The sequence below is a fragment of the Myotis myotis genome, unplaced genomic scaffold (genome assembly GCF_014108235.1).
Source record: "Myotis myotis isolate mMyoMyo1 unplaced genomic scaffold, mMyoMyo1.p scaffold_m19_p_21, whole genome shotgun sequence".
Taxonomy (NCBI): Eukaryota; Metazoa; Chordata; class Mammalia; order Chiroptera; family Vespertilionidae; genus Myotis; species Myotis myotis.
Window position 1 is genome coordinate 3,603,469 of NW_023416326.1, and position 18,296 is coordinate 3,621,764.

Sequence of the window (18,296 nt, forward strand, 5' to 3'; positions counted from 1 at the left end):
TCGCCCGCCGCAGTGAGTGCAGAATGTGAGTAAAGTGCAGGGCGTATTGTGCTGACAAGTGGCAGCGCCCAGCTGGGTCGGCTCAGAGGGTGAGGCGTTGGCCCGTGGACTGAAGGGTCTCTGGTTTGATTCCTGGTCAAGGGCAGGTACCTCGGTTACAGGCTTGATCCCGGCCCTCGTTGGAGTGCCGGTGGGAGGCAATCTATGTGTCTCTCACATGAATGTTTCTCACTCTCTTTCCACCTTCCTTCCACACTATCTAAAAATCAATGGGAAAATATCCTCAGGTGAGGGGAAGGGAGGGAGGGAGGAAGGAAGGAAGATGGCAGCCTATTTTAACCCCGGGACTGAGTCAGGTGCACCAGCCTCTGAAGAGCTCCACCTGGGGGCGGGGGCGGGGGCGGGGACCTCACCCCGGCTTCAGTCCCCAGGGCCCTCACAGAGGAAAACCCATGCCATGCTTGTTCTGTCTGAGGGCCACTTGAGCGCTTCCTGTGTGCCCAGCGCTCGGCCAAGAGCTGTACAAATATCGGCGCACCTGGTGCTCAGGGGCCTGGGCGACCTCGGGGCTGGCCCTCCAGCGACAAGCAAGGTGGGCTGCACGGGCTCAGCGACATGATAAAGTCAATTGCTTTCTGTTTTCATTTCACAAATGCTTTTTGTGAAAGAATCGCAGGCTAACAAGACTATAAAGTCCATTTTTTTTGTTTTTAAATTTCACAGAGGGAGAGCCAGAAACATCGATGAGAGAATCATTGCCTGCCTGCCTCCTGCACACCCCCTCCTGGGGATCGAGCCCACAACCCAGGCATGTGCCCCTGAACCTGGGACCCTTCAGTCTGCAGTCTGACGCTGTATCCACTGAGCCAAACTGGCCAGGGCCAATTTTTATTTCCTTAAAAAATAAAAAAAAATCTCCCGCAGTTCAGTAGATTGAGCCTCGTCCTATGAACCAAGAGGTCCTAGTCAGGGCGGGCTCGATCCTCTCTCATCAATGTTTCTATCTCTCCCTCTCCCTTCCTCTCTCTGAAATCAAAAAAACATATTTCAAAAATCTTTTTTAAAACTCTATTTCAATAACAAGAACATAAATCGTGATGAAAGAAGAGACAGCAGAACATGGTAATAGCAACCAGTTTTATCCAGGGTAAGAAAAACTTTATTTTGATAAACATTTCAGACTTCCTCATCACAGCATACCAATAGGCAAAATGTACATAGGCGACTTCATACTGCATGTCAAGTCCCAACGCCCCCTCCCAGGTAAGCAAGTTGCAAAATACAAATGCGGATCATGTCACCCTAGGTAGTATTTGAAACAAAAATAAGCGAGTTTTCTGCACTTACGTGACATGAGGCTTTCATAAAAAAAAGAGAGACTTAATTCCACAGGGTGTCTTTTTCAACAGGAATGAGGTCAATCAAGTCTGTGATTCCAAGCACAAGTGACAGTATTACCTGTGAGGCCAGCAAACGAGGCCATCAACCCGTCAGTGGTAGATTGCAGCACGTGCTACATTCGGACACTCTAAGTGCGTTCAAGTTTTAGAACTCGGAGTCCAATGAGACGAGAATTGGAGAGAAGAGCTTGCCCCCCTTTGAAGAGCGGCCATGTGATGGCTCTCCCGGCACAATGGTACGTACACTCCTCACCTCGGTGGTCCTCCCCCCACTCCCCCACGGACTGATGGCAAGAAGCACGCGTTCCTCAGCTGCAGCTTTGATGAAGGAGCACGTTCATGTCAACAGACCGTTCCACGAAGAAGCAACCATCTAGATATCGGAGTGCGCACATTTCAGGTTTGACTTCAGGGGGGTCATTTTATGTACCCAGCGTCAAATAGCCACACAGGATGTGTCGCAAACAATATCATTTTAGAAGCTGTAAGTGGCACAGAATGATTACAAATTTTTTTTTAAATCAAATTCAAGTTTCCAGTGATCTTAAAAGACAAATTATAACTCTTTGTGTTCAGCTGAATTATCCAGTGTGGTTATTAACTAGTTACGTAAAAAAAAAAGAATTACAAAGTCAAAAAAAAATCTGTAACTTTGATTACTTGCAACCTTTTCTATAGGCCTCGCTAAAAACAAAAGGGTCCTCTGGCATGAGTCAAATTAACTCAAGAAACTTTACAGCTCTAAGCCAGGGTTCTGGGACCTATTTGTGGTTTTATATCATTTCCACAGTCTTCATACCACTATTTTTATTTAGATAAGAGAAATGACCTTTTGAAGTAACTGGCATTAGAAATGGCACCTATGGAGCAAGAATCACAACTACAAACTAGGAAAAACGGGTCTTAGCTGGCACAATTTCTCTCAAAGTCTGAGGCGTTTTATACAATCGACATACAACAGAAGCAACAGATTAGAAACCTGGGGAAATTAAAATTTCTTCAGTTATTTTTGTTTTAGGAAAGAACCTGAAGTAAGCATTCTGTTCACTTTAAAAAACAAAGCAAGTAAAACAAAAGATAAAACTACAACAAAAAACGCAGCCTGCAGCATTTTAGGAGTCACCAAACATTTCTTTTCCTTTCTTCCTTCCTTTTGGGTACATTTCGTCTCATCTTTCTGTTCTCCACTTTGTTCCAAAAAAAAAAAAAAAAAAAGCAAAAACAGTTCTCTACCCAAAGCAGTTATACTGGAGCCTACCTGGTGTGGTCAGTGGTTGAATGTTGACTCATGGACCAAGAGGTCACGGTTCGATTCCCCCGTCAGGGCACATGCCCGGGTTGCAGGCTCGATCCCTAGTAGGGGGTGTGCAGGAGGCAGATGATCGATGTACCTCTCTCGTGATGTTTTTTTATTTATCCCTCTCCCTTCCTTTCTAAAATCAATAAAAACGTGTTTTTTTTAAAAAGCAGTTATCAATCAGGGGAAAAAGGAGACATATATAATACTTTAAACAATAAAAAAAAAAAAGCAGTTATACTTGAAAACACTATGGGGTTTGCATATGATTTTTTTCTAATTTCCCATCCACCAGACCCTGAAATCTGAACAAGTATTTCAATGAAAACTTTTCTCCCATTTGCATGATGTCTGAGCCACTACAGAAGGCGGGAGGGGCAGCTAAAACTCACTGGTACTGCCAGTTCCTCAATGTGTCCTGATTCTTGTTATTTTTTTAAATGATAAAGACAAACGCTCCAGCTGGGCATTCACACCGTTCAGGAATATGCTGAAAAAATAATTTATCATAGCCCTTAAGATTTTCAAGTAAATGCTCCCAAACCAATTATAAAGCTACTAATTAGCAGCTGAAAATAATTAGCCATTTGACTCACATTGGAAATGTCTGCTGAACTGGTTTATGAAAGCTTCCTCTTATGTAAGGATCAGAATATTTGCACAAACTAGCTATTTTCACGGAAGAATTCTTTGGAATAAAATTTACCCTAAAACCAATTTTCTCGACTCCTTTCTTTCCCCCAAATTGTTCAATCACATTTTTATGTGTGGAAGTATACGAAGCAGGTTGTTTATGTGGCACTGTACCCTTTTAGAAACCTAACATTTTGGTGAACTGGAAGACTTTCCATAAAATACTTACAGATATTACTTCCCTGTTGCTGCATAATATATACTATGAGAAGGTATGTTTTGACTCAAAGGATGAACTGAAATGATAACAGTGTGACAATATATTCATTAGAGAGTTAGCATAATTTAAAAGGAGAAGCATATTATATATTTTATTAGTTGCAATGTTTTTGTTATGTGGGCTTAACTGGACATTTTCCTCTTTCTCCTTTTGGGTTTCTAGCTGAGAGGGCGTCTTTTACGGCTCAGCTGTGTTGGAGGCTACAGGGAAAATGCTAATGCCGTTTACCATAAATATAAATAACACAGAAGCAATATACACGTATACACAGAAACAGGTCCCGGCGTCAGACCACGGAGGTGGTGCTCTCGGGGTTCACGCGGATCAGCCTCGACGCGTTCCTCAGGTCCTGGAGCTGCTTGGCCGGCTTCCCCACGCCCTCCTCGAACCTTTTCTCCACCACAGGGAGGACGGTTTCGTAGAGGAAGGACGCGTTCTGCCGGATAAAGGCCTTCTTCTCTGGGTCCTGCTCGCAGCGAAGACTGTAGTCCACGTGCTGGACGGCCACAAGGATGACCTCCACCAGGCTCTCCAGAAGCACCATGTGCAGCTCGGGGAAATACAGCTTCAGGGCCTCCTCCAGGAAGCCCATGGTCTGCTTGGTGAAGGCGACCACGGTGTAGCTCAGGTTCACCCAGCAGTCGTCGCCGGTGTACTGCTCAAAGTCACTCACGCCGCAGCCCTTCATCTCCTCCTTGAGCTTGCCCAGGGCCTCGGGCGTCATCAGGTTCATCCTCCTCCACATCTCCTCCGAGTTGCGGTGCTTGGTGGCCTCAATGATGATGTCCTTGTAGCTGTGCAAGGCGCCCTGGATGTCCTTCACCAGCAGGGCGTGGACCACGAAGGTGAGGTCCAGCCCGATGTCCCCCAGCTGCCGGCAGTGCTCCTTGGCCACCTGCACGCACTCGGCGGCCGTGGACAGGCTCTCCTTGCTGTCGAACACCTGCTTGCTGAAGGCGTCCACGAACATGCCCATGGCCGACCGCGCCCAGACCACGAAGGCCGAGTAGCAGCCGCTGTCCGTGCCGGCGAAGTCCGTCTCGAACTCGCGGGCCGTCTCCAGCAGGCTGGTGAAGAAGACGTGGCACAGCTTGTGGATGTAGAGCAGCGTGGCCCCTTCGATGCGCAGCTGGCGGATGGCCGTGTGCACCGCGGCCGCCCGGTTCCGCAGGAACAGCTCGCAGGCCTTGGTGCCCTGGCCCAGCCGGATGAGCTGGGACACCGCCCGGCGAGTGGCCTTGGGGCCGCCTCGCAGGGACCGGCCCGGGGACAGTTCGAATACCAGCACCTCGGTCAGCTGCCGGACGCGCTCCTCCACCTTGGCCCGGAGGTCCTTCACGGGGGGTGGGCTGGGCTTACCCTCCAGGTAACGGTTCAACTTATCCAGCAGGTCCACGGCCCCTTCAAAGTCCCTCTGGGCGATGCAGACGTCCAGGTCCTCGGGCAGCTCCTGGATCCACTCCATGGAGAGGTCCACCCGCTCTTCCTCCACCTCGGGGGCGGCCGGCTCGTCCTCCTCTTCCTCCTCCTCTTCCTCGAACGGGTTGGCGGCCTTGGCGGCCGCCGGGGGCAGCCCGCGCGGGGCGGCGGCCTCCTCCTGCTCGCGCCGCCGCTTCTCGCCCAGCGCCCTCTTGGTGGCCTCCAGCACCTCCAGCCACTCGCGTTTGATCTTGGCGTTTTCCGCCTGGAAGATGCGGCTCTCGGGGAACATGAGCAGCTTGAACATGTCCTTCATGGGCGGGTTGTCCTTGACGTTGACCACGGCCAGCCCGTCCAGGGGGTAGAGGGCGTTGTAGCGGTACATGCCCCGCCGCTGGGGCAGCCAGGTGGCCACCAGCAGGCAGTCGTTCATCAGGAAGCCGTGCACCCGCTGCAGCTGGGCCATGTGGTCCGCCTCGTACTCCACCAGGTCGCCGTTGTACACCAGGTACTGCCCGGGCGTCTCCAGCAGGTGCCGGCAGCCTTCCACCTTCTCCAGCAGCGTGGTGAGGGTGCGCTGCTTCCCCTCCTCGCCCGGGCCCGCGCCGTCGCGGGGGGCACCCCCGGGGCCGGGGAAAAGGCCAGCCGGGCCCCGCCGGTGGTCTCGGGACCCCGCGCCCCCGCCCCCCTCCTCCCCTCCCGAGGCCGCGGCGGCCCCGGCGGCGGCGGCGGCCGGCAGCAGGGTCAGAGGGATGGTCTCCAGGCTGCTCTTCTGCTCCGTCAGCAGGTGGCTGAGCTGGTACATCTCGCTCTCCAGGTAGGAGATCTCGCGCGCCGTCTCGATGAACTGCCGGTAGTTCTGGTAGACGTTGCGCTTCAGGTTCTGCGCCGTCTCCTCCGCCAGCGCCTGGATGCGCTGCCGGTGCTCCTGCAGGTCCCGGTCCCCGTCCGACTGCTGCGAGAGCTGCTTCACGTACAGCCGCGCATCGAAGCTGCCCGATTCCAGCTGCCGCCGCAGGCGGCTCGCCCCGCTGTCCGACATCGCCATCGCCATTTCCGCCCGGGCCTCGCGCGGTCGCTGTCACTCTCGCCGCCGCCGCTGCCGGTGCCTCCGCGGCAGGGGGCCCACCCGAGCCCCGCGGAGCTCCAGGGCGGAGGAAGCAGAATGGAAGACAGGCGAGTGCGCCTGCGCCTTGGGCTGGGCGTCAGACAGTGCGCCTGCGCGAGGGGACCGCCCGCACACAGCGCGCCTGCGCGGCAACGACGGTGCCCTACGGCGCCTGCGCCGGAGGAACTATCACGGAAGTGAGTGGGGGGGCGAGACCGAGCGGGAAGTAGGCAGTGCGCTTGCGCCCAGCGTGACGTTCAGTTTGACGTTGTAGGTGTATCGTGACGGCGGTAGCAGTTTCCTGAAACTCCTGGGCCCCGAATTCTGGGGACCCGTTTTGAGCCCCCTCGGAGGTGTCATGCCGAGTTCTTTTTCTTAAGCCCCAGAACTTGGCTTCGGCCTTGGGGGGGGGGGGGGATTCAAGTTCTCCTCGTCCTCGAGCCGGCTTGCCCCGAGTTCTCGCGAGACCTGCAGGCGGAGCCGAGAGCAGCCCAACAGCCGGTTGCTCCGAGGAGCGAGCTCACCTGCCCCTGGAGCCTGGGACCCGCCCGCAGCGGCGGCCGCGCCCGCGAGCGAGCCCGACGCCCGCGGAGACCGCCCGGGAGGGACCCCGGCAGCGATGGACGAGGACCTGGTGCTGGCGCTCCGGCTCCAGGACGAGTGGAACCTGATGTCGGAGCGCGAGCGGGCCCAGGCGCCCCTGTCGCTGGTGGACGCGTCGTGGGAGCTGGTGGACCCCACGCCGGACCTGCAGGCCCTGTTCGTGCAGTTCAACGACCAGTTCTTCTGGGGCCAGCTGGAGGCCGTGGAGGTCAAGTGGAGCAAGAGGATGACCCTGTGAGCCCCGCGCCGCCGGGAGGGCCGGGCAGGGCCGGCGGGCGGGCGGTTGTCCCCGCCCCTCCCCCACCCCCACCCCCACCCCCACCCCCCGCTCCCCGCAACGGACTCGGGGCGGTTAACCGAGGGCCCGGCGGCGGCCCCTCTGGCGTATCCCTCCCTCCCCTCCCTCCTCCGCCCAAACAGCGTCCGGAAAGCTGCGTGCCCGCCCGCTCCGGTCACCCCGAGAGCAGAGGCTGCTGGTCGGCACGGCACCTCCCGTGAGAAGAAACGAACCCGTTTCTGGCTGGTCTATGGGGGTGCCCGAGGGCCCGGGCCGTGTGCTCCTCTTCTCCCCGCGCCGCCGGGACCCCCAGTCGGCCGTGAGCGCGGCGGGAGGGTGCGGAGTGACCGTTGGGCCCCGTGGCGCCTGGGAAAGGCCCCCTGCCCTGCGCGCGGAGCCGGGAGTCCCGCCCCGGGCGCGGTCGGGGTCGGTGACCAGCCCCCGAGGCGGGGGCACCCGCCTGGCATGGAGCGTGCGCACGGCTCCACGGAGCCCGCGATGCCTTTGGGGACGGATGGAGGCCGGGCTGCGGGGAGGGGTGGGGCGGCCGGAGAGGACGGAGCGGGGCCGCCTCCCGGGAAGCCGTGCGCCCCGAGCTCTCCGGCGGGGGCGGCCCCGGGTGTGCGGGGCTCGGCTGGTCACGGGCGCCTGGTGCGTGGCGGTGACGCTTTCCCGGTGACTCTTCCAGGTGCGCGGGGATCTGCTCGTACGAAGGGCGGGGCGGCATGTGCTCCATCCGCCTCAGCGAGCCGCTCCTGAAGCTGCGACCCAGGAAGGACCTCGTGGAGGTATTTGTTCTCCGCGTAAACCTGGCGCCCGGCCCCCTGACGGTGTGACAGCCTCGCCGGTTCAGGCGGCTGCGAACCGCGAATGTGAAAAATACACGTATCGGTTGGTCCTCGCTGCGGACTAATTGTGGAGCAAGTCGTAACGGTGACCTTGTGATTTTCCAGGGCCTCAGTTACAGGCTCCGGGGATGGTGTCGAATTTGGTGTTTATACCAGTAATTGGCGAGTTTCAAGGCGTGCTAGCCTCGTTTTCGTAAAAGAGGAAATTAAGGTTCAGAGGGTTAAATAACTGCTCTAAGTTGCATATGTAGAAAACGGAGAAAACTTAGGCTCCATCTCTTCCTATCAAGACACAAATTTTGATTCTCTTCTGTTCCACCGCCCGTGGTGCCGCCTCCCGGGACGGAGCGGAGCTGGCAGCGCCCACGGTCAGCGGGTGCCCTTCCTGCCGGGTGCTGCCTCCCGCGGGCAGAGTGGGCGGCAGGAGCTCCTCGGGGGCCTGTCGCGGGGCCCGGTGGAGGCCTGAGTCCCCAGGGTGCTCAGCGGGGACTTGTCTTGTCCCAGTTACATGGCTCCAGACGAAGCCCCAGAGAGCATGGGGGGTGGAGGGGGGTGGCGGATGCGGTAAAACCTGCTGGGAAATGCGAGGGACGCTGTTTTTAAGGATAATAAAAGGTAGCGAGTGTCACAACAAAGATGATACTTAACGTGAACTAAACATTTAAAAATAGCGAAGATGGTAAATTTTATGTTACTGACTTTTTATCACCATTTTTAAAAAAAGTAAACAGCTGCTAATGTAAAATGGTATAACAGAAATAATTAATTAATAAAAAAACAAAGGAATAAAGAAACAAAGGCCAGAGAAAGAGAAAGGTAGGCGTAAACACAGTATCAGTCATTCTATGACACGGAGACTAAACACTCTAGTTACAGACGTGGAATAACAAACTCGATTAAAAGAGACACGTTAAAGACTCTGACGTTAGCTCTGGCAGGGTAGCTCAGCTGGTTAGGGCGTCGTCCCCGTACACCAAGGTTTTGGGTTTGAACCCCGGTTAGGGGACATACAGGAATCATCAACGAAAGCACAACAAATCAGTGTGTTTCTTTCTCATATGGGTTACTTATGTCTTTTTCTGTGAACTGTCTGTGATCTTGGCACATTTTAAACTTGGGTTATTGGTCATTTTCCTGTTGACTAGTTATATTTTAGGAATGAATACCCAGTGAGTGAGTTGCATATATATTTTTGAGTTTGTTCACTTAACTTATGGTGTCTTCCCCCACCCCAATACAGAAATTTTTAATTTTTTATGTAGTGATTTCATTGATCATCTGGATTTTGATTAAGAGATAAAAAGGCTTTCCAGGAACAGGGAGTTGCTAACGCAGGACCTATAGAGCTTCAGACATTCTGTGCACGTGTGCTTGTATGTTTTTCTAGAAAGATGCCTCATGACTTTTATCAGCATCTGAGAGGAGCCTGTGAGCCAAAGAAGGTTAAGGCCCCAGGTAGAGTAAGAAAATGCATGTTGCCAGCATCGGTTTGGCTCAGTGGATAGAGCGTCGGCCTGTGGACTGAAGGGTCCTGGGTTCGATTCCGGTCAAGGGCATGTACCTTGGTTGCGGGCACATCCCCAGTGGTGGGTGTGCAGGAGGCAGCTGATCGATGTTTCTAACTCTCTATTCCTCTCCCTTCCTCTCTGTAAAAAATCAATAAAATATATTTTAAAAAAAAAAATGATGTTTACTTCAACAGCACCAGAAACTAATGCGGTTGTTTTCTGTTGCAGACCCTCTTGCATGAGATGATCCACGCCTACTTATTTGTCACTAATAACGACAAAGACCGGGAAGGGCACGGCCCCGAGTTCTGTAAGCACATGCACCGCATCAATCGCCTGACTGGCGCCAACATCACGGTATGTGCAGCCACACTCGCTGCTGATACTCAGTAGTCATTCATCCAGGAGCTGCTGAGATTTAGTGCAAGATAGAGAACTGGGTGGAACCGAATGCTCTCTTGGAGGATTTTGCCCAGAAGCGAGAGGCCTGGAGACGCTGACTTGGGAGGGGCAGCGGAGCCGGCCTTCCTGGAGGCACCTTTCCTGGGGGCGCATCAGGCCTGCAGTCCCTCTTCTGGGCTGTTGGCCGAGTCTCCCACGCGCTTCCTTATATAGCCTCCTCAGCCCACCCTGTATTCTGCGCTGCTTCTCGTCCTTCCCTTCCCCAAGTCGACTTCGATTTCTATTGCGACGTCATATTGTAGGAGGCGGCAGAGCCTGGGCCCGAAGAGCATGAGGGTCAGACTGCCTGGGTTCAGGTGCTGGTCTGAACTGTGGGTCCATTTAACTCTTCTCCGCCTCATCTTACATGGAAGGTGGGGATGAGCACAGTAACTTGGATCCTTATGAGGACGGGAGGAGAAAATACATGCAGAACCTTTTAGCAGTCTGCGTACTAATTAGATATTAGTTGTTTTTATTGTTATCAATTGGTCTTATCGGATAACCTCTCTTCCTTTTTTTTCTTACCTCCACATCCCCTGCTTAGATAGGCCTTGTGTTGCTAACTGAACTTTCCACCTCCACCCCTCCTCAAACCCCCCAAACTGCCGCTTTTGTTTGCTGTCAGCATGTCCATCTGCCCAGTGGGCTCTGACTTCTCTGTCCTTTAACTCTCAACAGATATTGAATCTTGTGCAGGATTTTATTTTCTCAACACGGCGCTCTCCCTCTTTCTAGACCTCTGTATATGACGCTTAATGGAGCGAGCACCTCTGGAAGGACTTAACAGACTTTGAACGGAAGTGAACCAAATAGGACATTCTTGCATAAATTCTTTGGTTTTTGGGGTATCGCCTTCCTTTAATAGGCAGTAGAGGCCAGTGTGATGAAAACCAACAGGTGCTCCCCTTGATGTATTTGTTCTAGCTGTCAGTGCTAACTTTCTAGAGCGCTCATTAATTAGCGGACAGAGTTACTTCAACATCAAGAAAGTGGCTTGCGTTAAAGAGCAATCACAGAAAGCCCAGATTAGCAAAAGCCTCGTGGAGCTGCCAGTATAAAGGCTTCTGGTCTCATTAGAATTTGCACTTTCAGCTCAGTGGGAAGAGGATATATTCTTTTATCTTGGAGGCCTGTGTGTTGTTAGATCGCAGAGGTTTGATCGAGTGGACACCCTTGCTTTTTCAGGTTACATCCTGTTATAACAAACTCCACAGGCCTCCAGTTTCACACTGCGGAACCGTTTTCTGTCAGTGACCACATTGTTAAAGAGTCACATTCCCCGGCTGTAGGAGTTACAGGAGTTGGAAGCAAAACAGATCCAATTCCCAGATTTTGTGGCCAATTAGCAGAGCTCTCAACAGGGGGGAAGGCAGGTCTGACATACATGCCTCTGCCCCGAACCTCTGTCCCCCAGTCTCTTCTGCACCTAATACAGTGCGCCTTGTCTGCGTGCTGGCCGAGCAATAGGGTTTTTCTTGCTTATGATGGAGAGATGGGGAGTGTAAAACGATCTGTAGAGTTACAGAAAGCTTAGCATTCTTTCCCACATGGGGAATTTATTAAAAAGTATCTCTTATAAAAGTAAAAAATCTCATATACAGATGCTCCTAATCTTGGACAGATAGTCATGTTCCCCTGAGGAGACAGAAGAGAAGGGACTCATAGTCATTTAGGAGATAATCGGTCTTTAAATGGTGCCCTGCCACCCTCATTGCCACCGGGGCAGGAGGGCCAGCCTGCCTTCAGCCTGAAGTCTGCATCTGCCTCTGCTTAGGCTCTAAATAGGATCTCTCTCAGGGTGAAACGGTGATCCTGGTTAAGGGTGGAAAGCGCGTTTACGGGGAACCTGGACCCATTGAATGAGCTCCTCAGTCAGGCAGCCAGTACTGGGCCCTTCAGGGGCCACACGTACATTAGCCACCGAGGACGCAGAGATGAAAACCTTAGAATTCTGAACACTGTTTCCCCCCCAGCAGATCAAATGAACCCACGGCTTTGAGACGCGAGCGGAGAGCCGCGCAGGTGCGGGGAGCAGGCTTCCGCGGAGGCTGCACGGGCGAGGTGCTTGTGCTCAGGGAGCTCAGCATGGAAAGGAGCCCTCAGCCCTTTGGGCTAAACTTGTGGGGAAACAGTTCTTATTTGTTATGGGATACAGACTCTTGTTTTTATCCTAAGTTTTTATCATTAAATTCGTTTTCTAAAACTTTCGCATGTATGGAGGCTTTGCATTTTTCTAAAAGGCTTTCTTTTTGTCTTCTAATCCACATTTAACTGCTGCTCTTCCCCATTAAAGTGAACTTTGAACAGAGCTAAATATGATTGCTGTCTTTCCCAAAATAAAACTTCAGAAAGTTCTAGGAAACTGGAAAGCTTAAAAACAAAAAAAACCACCCCTTTTGTATTTTCTTAAAATTGTTAAGCTGCCTACTCAGTGCTAAACCCTCTCTTTCCAACCAGATATACCACACCTTCCACGACGAGGTGGACGAGTACCGGCGCCATTGGTGGCGCTGCGATGGGCCGTGTCAGTTCCAAAAACCCTACTACGGCTACGTGAAGCGTGCGACCAACAGGGCTCCCTCCGCGCACGACTACTGGTGGGCTGAGCACCAGAGCACCTGTGGGGGCACTTACATCAAAATCAAGGAACCGGAGAACTACTCCAAAAAAGGCAAAGGAAAGACCAAGCTCGCAGCAGCAGAGAATAAAGGTAACTCTGTTACATGCCAGCTTTCCACAATGGTAGCTACGGTGTAAAGACAGTACCATCTTTCAGAAAGCTGGCACACAATATTAAGAGAATCTTAAAGATTGTTTCTCGAAGTTTTCCAGTGTGGGCTTATAAAACTCATAGCCCATAAACGATGGTAGAAAAACACACGTGTAGATGGAAGTAAAAGTCGAAATCATTTCCAGGGATAAATATTGAGGGTCCCCCTTCCCTATGACTCAGTGAGTCATTAGGAAACAGAAGGCAGAAAGATTGTCAGAACAAAAACACTAATTCCAACAACAATGCCCGGAACATGAGCCGTTCCTACACCCCTTCCTATCGGCTGGATTCTGTCCAGCTGACTCTCCTATTGATGTGTGTCCTTCCATTGGGAGGAGAAGGGGACAGGATGTGACATGTGCCTGCAAGGACTTCGTCGTCAGGTTTCTCCCTTTCCTGACAAGTCCAGTCCCTGCCTTTTGAAGAGGGAAAGGGTTACTAGAGTTCATGCTTCCTCCCTGGGAAGTTGTTGGTTTGATGGGGGACCGGGCATGTGAGCTGCACTTCCCAATCCGAAAGGCGCGGTTGAGGAGCTGTAGGGGAATTTCGGGGCGATCACACCTGGTTGCTGTGAGGAGAAGGCTGTGGCCTGTGGTGGGCTTTCCCCTCCTGGAACGAAGCTTTCCGACGCTAAGCAGCGTTCAGGGTAACGTTATGTCGCTGCGGGTCTTTGCCTGATAAAACGAGAGCATGTTTTTTATCCTTTGTGTTCTGAGTGCGAGCTGCTGAAGATGGTCTTTCTTTCATTCCTAGGTAACTATGTGGATCTAAGTTAGAGTGGAATACTTTAGCGTTTGTTACTGTATTAATTTGGGTGAAGGAAAAGTCTCCCTTGCCTCTGTTGCAGATAACACGAACGGAGTCGTGCCGTTCAGCGGGAGAGGCCATGTCCTGGGAGAAACAAACAACCTCCTGTCCTCCGGGAGGCTCCCCACTTCACCTGCTAATAAAACCCAGGACCCTTCAGGTCAAGACCACTCAGCAAGTGCTGGGAGACGGAATGCGAAAACGGAGGCGAAATCTGAACAGAACGGTTCCAGGGAAAAAACGGCCTCCCCTGTGCTGAACACCGGTCGCCAGAACGTGGTGAGCAACTACTTTCCCCGAGCGTCCGTGGCCAACCAGAAGGCGTTCAGGAGCGTGAGCGGGTCCCCCACGAAGGGCGCAGTGGTGGGCGTGACGGGGAAGAGCCCTGCCTCCTCCGCTTCTCAGAGAAGGACTTCCTCCTCCAAGGCCGCCCTCAGGAACTCGCTCAAAGCGGCGGAGGCGACGGCCGCGACTGCGTCCCGGGCCGAAGCCGAACCCCCCAGGAAACGGCGCCGGCGGGAAGACAAGACGGTTTTTGAGAATTTTTTCATCAAGAAAGAGAAAACACGAAGCGGTGGCGGCGATCCCCCGTGCAGCTCCCGCCCTGCGGCTGCCACGCAGAGTTCCGGCAGCTCCACCGGCTGCACCAGCTCCACCAGCCAGAGCAGAACAGTGGCTTGTCCTGTGTGTCAGAGCGAGGTGCTGGAGGCTCAGGTTAACGAGCACTTAGATGTGTGCCTTGAAGGCGAGAGCAGCAAAGTCAAAAGAAGAAGAAATCTTTAAAAAAAAGAATGGGTCTCACACACCAGCAGTTTGACCTCACCATTCGTGTCAGTCACTCAGGAAGTTCTGGGAAATGCTGAGACGTGTAGGTTATAGTCTAGCTGCAGCCCCCAACAGATGTTCTATTTTACATACACCTACGACACTGTAATGTGAAGTATTTGTCCAAGGTGCTATATTTATAGTCACTCGTGCCTTACGTGTACTGCAGCCCAGCTCTGCCTGTTTACATGCATAGTTTTCAGGTACTCTTCTTTATTGCTCTTGAAGGTTTTAAATATTTTAATCTTTTTGTGTACTTCCCTCAAAATATTTAGTGAGGAATTAAATATTTGGTTAAATTGAGTATTTATTAATATTAAAACTCATTCCTAGTACTGTTCATGTGTATAGTGTCAAGCATATTGACCAAAGCACAGCCTAGAATACAAAGTTAGCTGCGTTAGGGTACTCAAGGTTATTTAAAAAACTTTTTAGATTTTTTCCTCCCAAATCTTAACAGGAAATACATTTTATATACTTGAATTTTATTTGTTTGACTTCGGTGGTAACTGATTTTAGGTGAAAGTAGATTTCTTTTGGAGTATTACTGGTCAAATAGCCACTATAATTTTCTAGGCCAGAGTTTAGTTTTTTCAAAATTTAGCAAAATGAGTGGCTAAAACTTGGTGCTAAGTAATTAATATATATAACATTGCAGAGTTAGTTGCCTAGTTTATGCGACAGTGAACCATTGTCTGAAAGTAGTAGTGTGACGCTATAAGCCAAAGTTGAAACCATTCTAATAATAGGAATATTTTAGTGAAGGAACCTACTTTTATCAGTTTACTTCTGTCTCCTGGCTATTCCTCCAGCATATTGGCATATTCCTAAGACGTGAGTTCCCAAGTTTTCTTTCTTCGGAACTTGGGTGCAGCATGACTTGTATGTACATGAGGCGCAGAGATCCTCGGGGTGAAGCTGGGGTCCTGGTGGTGCCTCTACCCAGCTAACACCCATGCTCCCTAAACGTGACAGTTTGCTTCTCTCACCACAGGTTGGTTTAGCTCGTTTCTGAACTTCATAAAGTAACACTTGGTTGATATGTGTAGCATAAGTTCATTCTTTTTTTAAAAATTGCTCTGTAGTATGTATGTGAATATGCCAACATGTATACATCCATTCTAAATTAATGGACGTTTGAATTACTTCCAGTCGGAGCTGGCGATTACGAATAATGCTGCTAAGAACATTGTCGTTTTCTCGGGCATGTACCCAGAATTGGCTTGCGGGCTCACAGGGTGTATTTATGGTTAGCTAGAGTAAATTTTGCCAGTTGATGCTCCTACCAGCAATGTACGAGGGTTTCAGTTGTCCAGTTATTAACACTATTATCAGTCCTTGTCATTTTAGCCTATCTGGTTGACAGTTCACAAGTTTTGATATTTCTCATGTGTGAAGTTGAAAAATAGTATTTAATAAATACGAATTATTTTAAATGTGTGTATTATGTTGAATATATGTAGTGACACATTTTGAGCCAAAACTGTACAAGGTTCTGAGCCTACGAAGTAAATAAGATAGTCCAAGTCTTCCCGTAGCTTTACAGCCTGCTGGGGGAGGAGACAAAGGCAGGGGAATTTCCATATGGTAAGTGCTGCCAAAGTTCCTACCAGGTGCTATGGGCCTTAAGGACATCGGGGGACAGCCCAGGGCCCTGCTTCAGGGGATGTTCCTTGGAGATGACATCCGAGTTGCTCTAGTGAGCCAAGTTGGCCTGGTAAGAGGATGGAAAGAGTTGAAAAGAGAAGAAACACAGAAAATGCCAGGAAATAGAGCAGCCCATTCTACCGGGAGAACTACGCTCTTCCACAGGAATAGAGTGAATGTGAGGGACATAGCGAGAATTTTGAGGGCAGCGACCCTATCTTACGTTGTCCGTGTGGTCCCTGAAAACACACCTGTTGGTTCAGGTGGGGTGGCGCACCTGGGACGCCAGCTTGTAAGCCAGCCAACATCTGAGAAGTGTTTGATGGATTCTCTGCGGGCAACACAGATGGGAGGAAGAAGGCAGTGGGATGGAGGACGGCATGGAGAAGTATTTAGGTGTAAAATCAAGAGTTGGTCAGTTTCAAGCAATGATGGAAGAAATATGGTTAGCTATAGAGAATATTGAAATTAAATTTGTCACTAAGTCTTCACTTTAACCTGCTAAATACTTTTTTTTTAAATATATTTTATTGATTTTTCACAGAGAGGAAGGGAGAGAGATAGAGTTAGAAACATCGATGAGAGAGAAACATCGATCAGCTGCCTCTTGCACATCCCCCACTGGGTACATGCACATTCCCCACTGGGCAACCCAGGTACATGCCCTTGACCGGAATCGAACCCGGGACCTCTCAGTCCGCAGGCTGACGCTCTATCCACTGAGCCAAACCGGTTTCGGCCTAAATACTTTTTAAGAATTCTGTTACTCCCAAATCTGAGTCGTTCACTCAGTCAAAGAAATAGTTTTCTGTTCTATTGATTAGGTTCTTCCCCTTTAAAGCAAACTTCATACCCTAATACGGAGCTGGTGATTCTGGGTCCACCTCTAAATGCTGTCTCCCTCATTTAGGTAGATGGGGAGTACACTTCATTTGGGATTTCTGAAGTCAAGGTTATATGCTATCTAGCAAAACTAACTCTAAAGTTAGTGTTTTGTCTTTATGACAAAAACTTCTGACGGTTCCAAAGCTCTGAGACTCCTATTTCCCCGAAGCTGATAGGGTTTTTAAGTAAATTAGAAAGTCAACGTGAAACAGCCGCTGGGTCTCGGCAAACGTGGTGCCCAGCTGTGAGCCCAAGGCCCACCCAGCATCACGTCTCATTGGGCTGCGGGAGGACAAAGCTAAACGCTGTGGTTTGATCCTCTTTACTGAGAGGCAATCGCTGCCTTCCTAGCAATCGGCTGTGGTGGCTGACTGGCAGCAGAGCCACCACATGAGGTGAAACTCCAATGTGCAATCATTATTACAGGTCAGATTGCCTCGGGAGGGGAAATGAACAGAAAAGGGTGCGATGTGGAGATCAGCTCTGGCTTGCCTTTATTTTTTCTGACATTCCACTAGAATATTATAAGTTGTGTGACCACATACTTCATCATCACATGAAATAAAAAGTAAAAGACCTTCTTAAGTGACTCTGGAACTAAAGTTTACAGCCTGTGTATTGTGATGCAGAAACCTGCTGGCGATAAACCTACAAGATTTATTTACCCTCTTGTTTCCTGAACACCAGGTGGCGCTCTTGGCAAGTTCAATTGCTCGGAAATACCCCAGGGCAAAGTAAACCCAAAGGATCAGAGAGAAGCTTGCCAACAGGGGTAACGGTAACTGCCAGTTCGGAGTCACAGAAAGGAAAGGATAGCTTATGATCTCACGTTCAGGGAGAGGGACACCGCCAGCCAAGGACTCACCTACAGGGCACGTTCATCTCCCCAAACTTATTTCACCTTTCACTCAACACAACACAAGAGTCTTATGCAAGAAAGAAACCAGGACTCACATATAGCAAAACATGGTAACGCCCCACTCTGTGGCTCAATGGTTTAGCACCAACCCATGAACCAGGGAGTCACACAGTTCGATTCCCGGTCAGGGCACAGGCCTGGGTTGTGGGCTCGATCCCCAGTGTGGGGCGTGCAGGAGGCAGCCGATCAATGATTCTCATCATTGATGTTTCTATCTCTCTCCCTTCCTCTCTGAAATCAAAAAAAAACATTTAAAAGTATAAAATATTTTAAAAATAGATACAAAAATGAAAACTGAGTAAAGGTAATCATGTGAAAATTTTAAAAAAAAGTTTAAAAAAACAAAGCACATGGCAGTGCCCAACAGGAAGTCTGCCGGACAAGGAAAGCCAGTCTTTCCCACTGTTTGAGATCACAGTCCCCTCCTTAAGCATGTCCATCACGGCTCTGTGTCATCTCAACTAGTCTGGAAGTTTCCACTGGGTATGCCCTTTGCCCCTGCATTCCAGGCTAAGAACAAAGAGGAGCCTCTTAGATTCTTGGTGTGAGCAAGTGCGATGGCCGGGCATTTCTCCAATTCCATTATCTGCTTTTCACAAACACCTTAAGGAGCTCCGGCTCTT

General features: G+C 50.8%; 2 protein-coding genes and 1 long non-coding RNA gene across 6 annotated transcripts in view; 1 reads left to right on the forward strand and 2 right to left on the reverse strand.

Annotated features, from left to right (window-relative positions):
• Positions 1 to 1,123: 1,123 nt before the first annotated feature.
• LOC118678814 lies at positions 1,124 to 2,718 on the reverse strand. Its single transcript, XR_004975027.1, has 2 exons — positions 2,659 to 2,718; positions 1,124 to 1,882 (listed from the first exon to the last, which is right to left on the reverse strand). It is a non-coding gene; the product is annotated as an uncharacterized LOC118678814 (long non-coding RNA).
• Positions 2,719 to 2,966: 248 nt separating this feature from the next.
• EXOC8 (exocyst complex component 8) lies at positions 2,967 to 6,118 on the reverse strand. The gene has a single exon (XM_036354853.1). It carries the CDS (start codon positions 6,081 to 6,083, stop codon positions 3,897 to 3,899), a length of 2,187 nt encoding a protein of 728 aa, XP_036210746.1. The 5' UTR covers positions 6,084 to 6,118; the 3' UTR covers positions 2,967 to 3,896.
• Positions 6,119 to 6,559: 441 nt separating this feature from the next.
• The window catches only part of SPRTN (SprT-like N-terminal domain), a 36,552-nt gene continuing 24,815 nt past the window's right edge, over positions 6,560 to 18,296 (forward strand). For 2 of the 4 annotated variants that reach the window (XM_036354857.1, XM_036354856.1), the window contains exons 1-4: positions 6,722 to 6,974; positions 7,706 to 7,805; positions 9,602 to 9,730; positions 12,275 to 12,527. In XM_036354857.1, the coding sequence (XP_036210750.1) occupies positions 6,757 to 6,974; positions 7,706 to 7,805; positions 9,602 to 9,730; positions 12,275 to 12,527 (700 nt within the window). In that variant the 5' untranslated portion in view covers positions 6,722 to 6,756. Of the gene's footprint in view, positions 6,975 to 7,079; positions 7,337 to 7,705; positions 7,806 to 9,601; positions 9,731 to 12,274; positions 12,528 to 13,437; positions 15,659 to 18,296 lie in introns of those variants that run through there. The other 2 variants (XM_036354854.1, XM_036354855.1) reach the window with 2 other exon arrangements.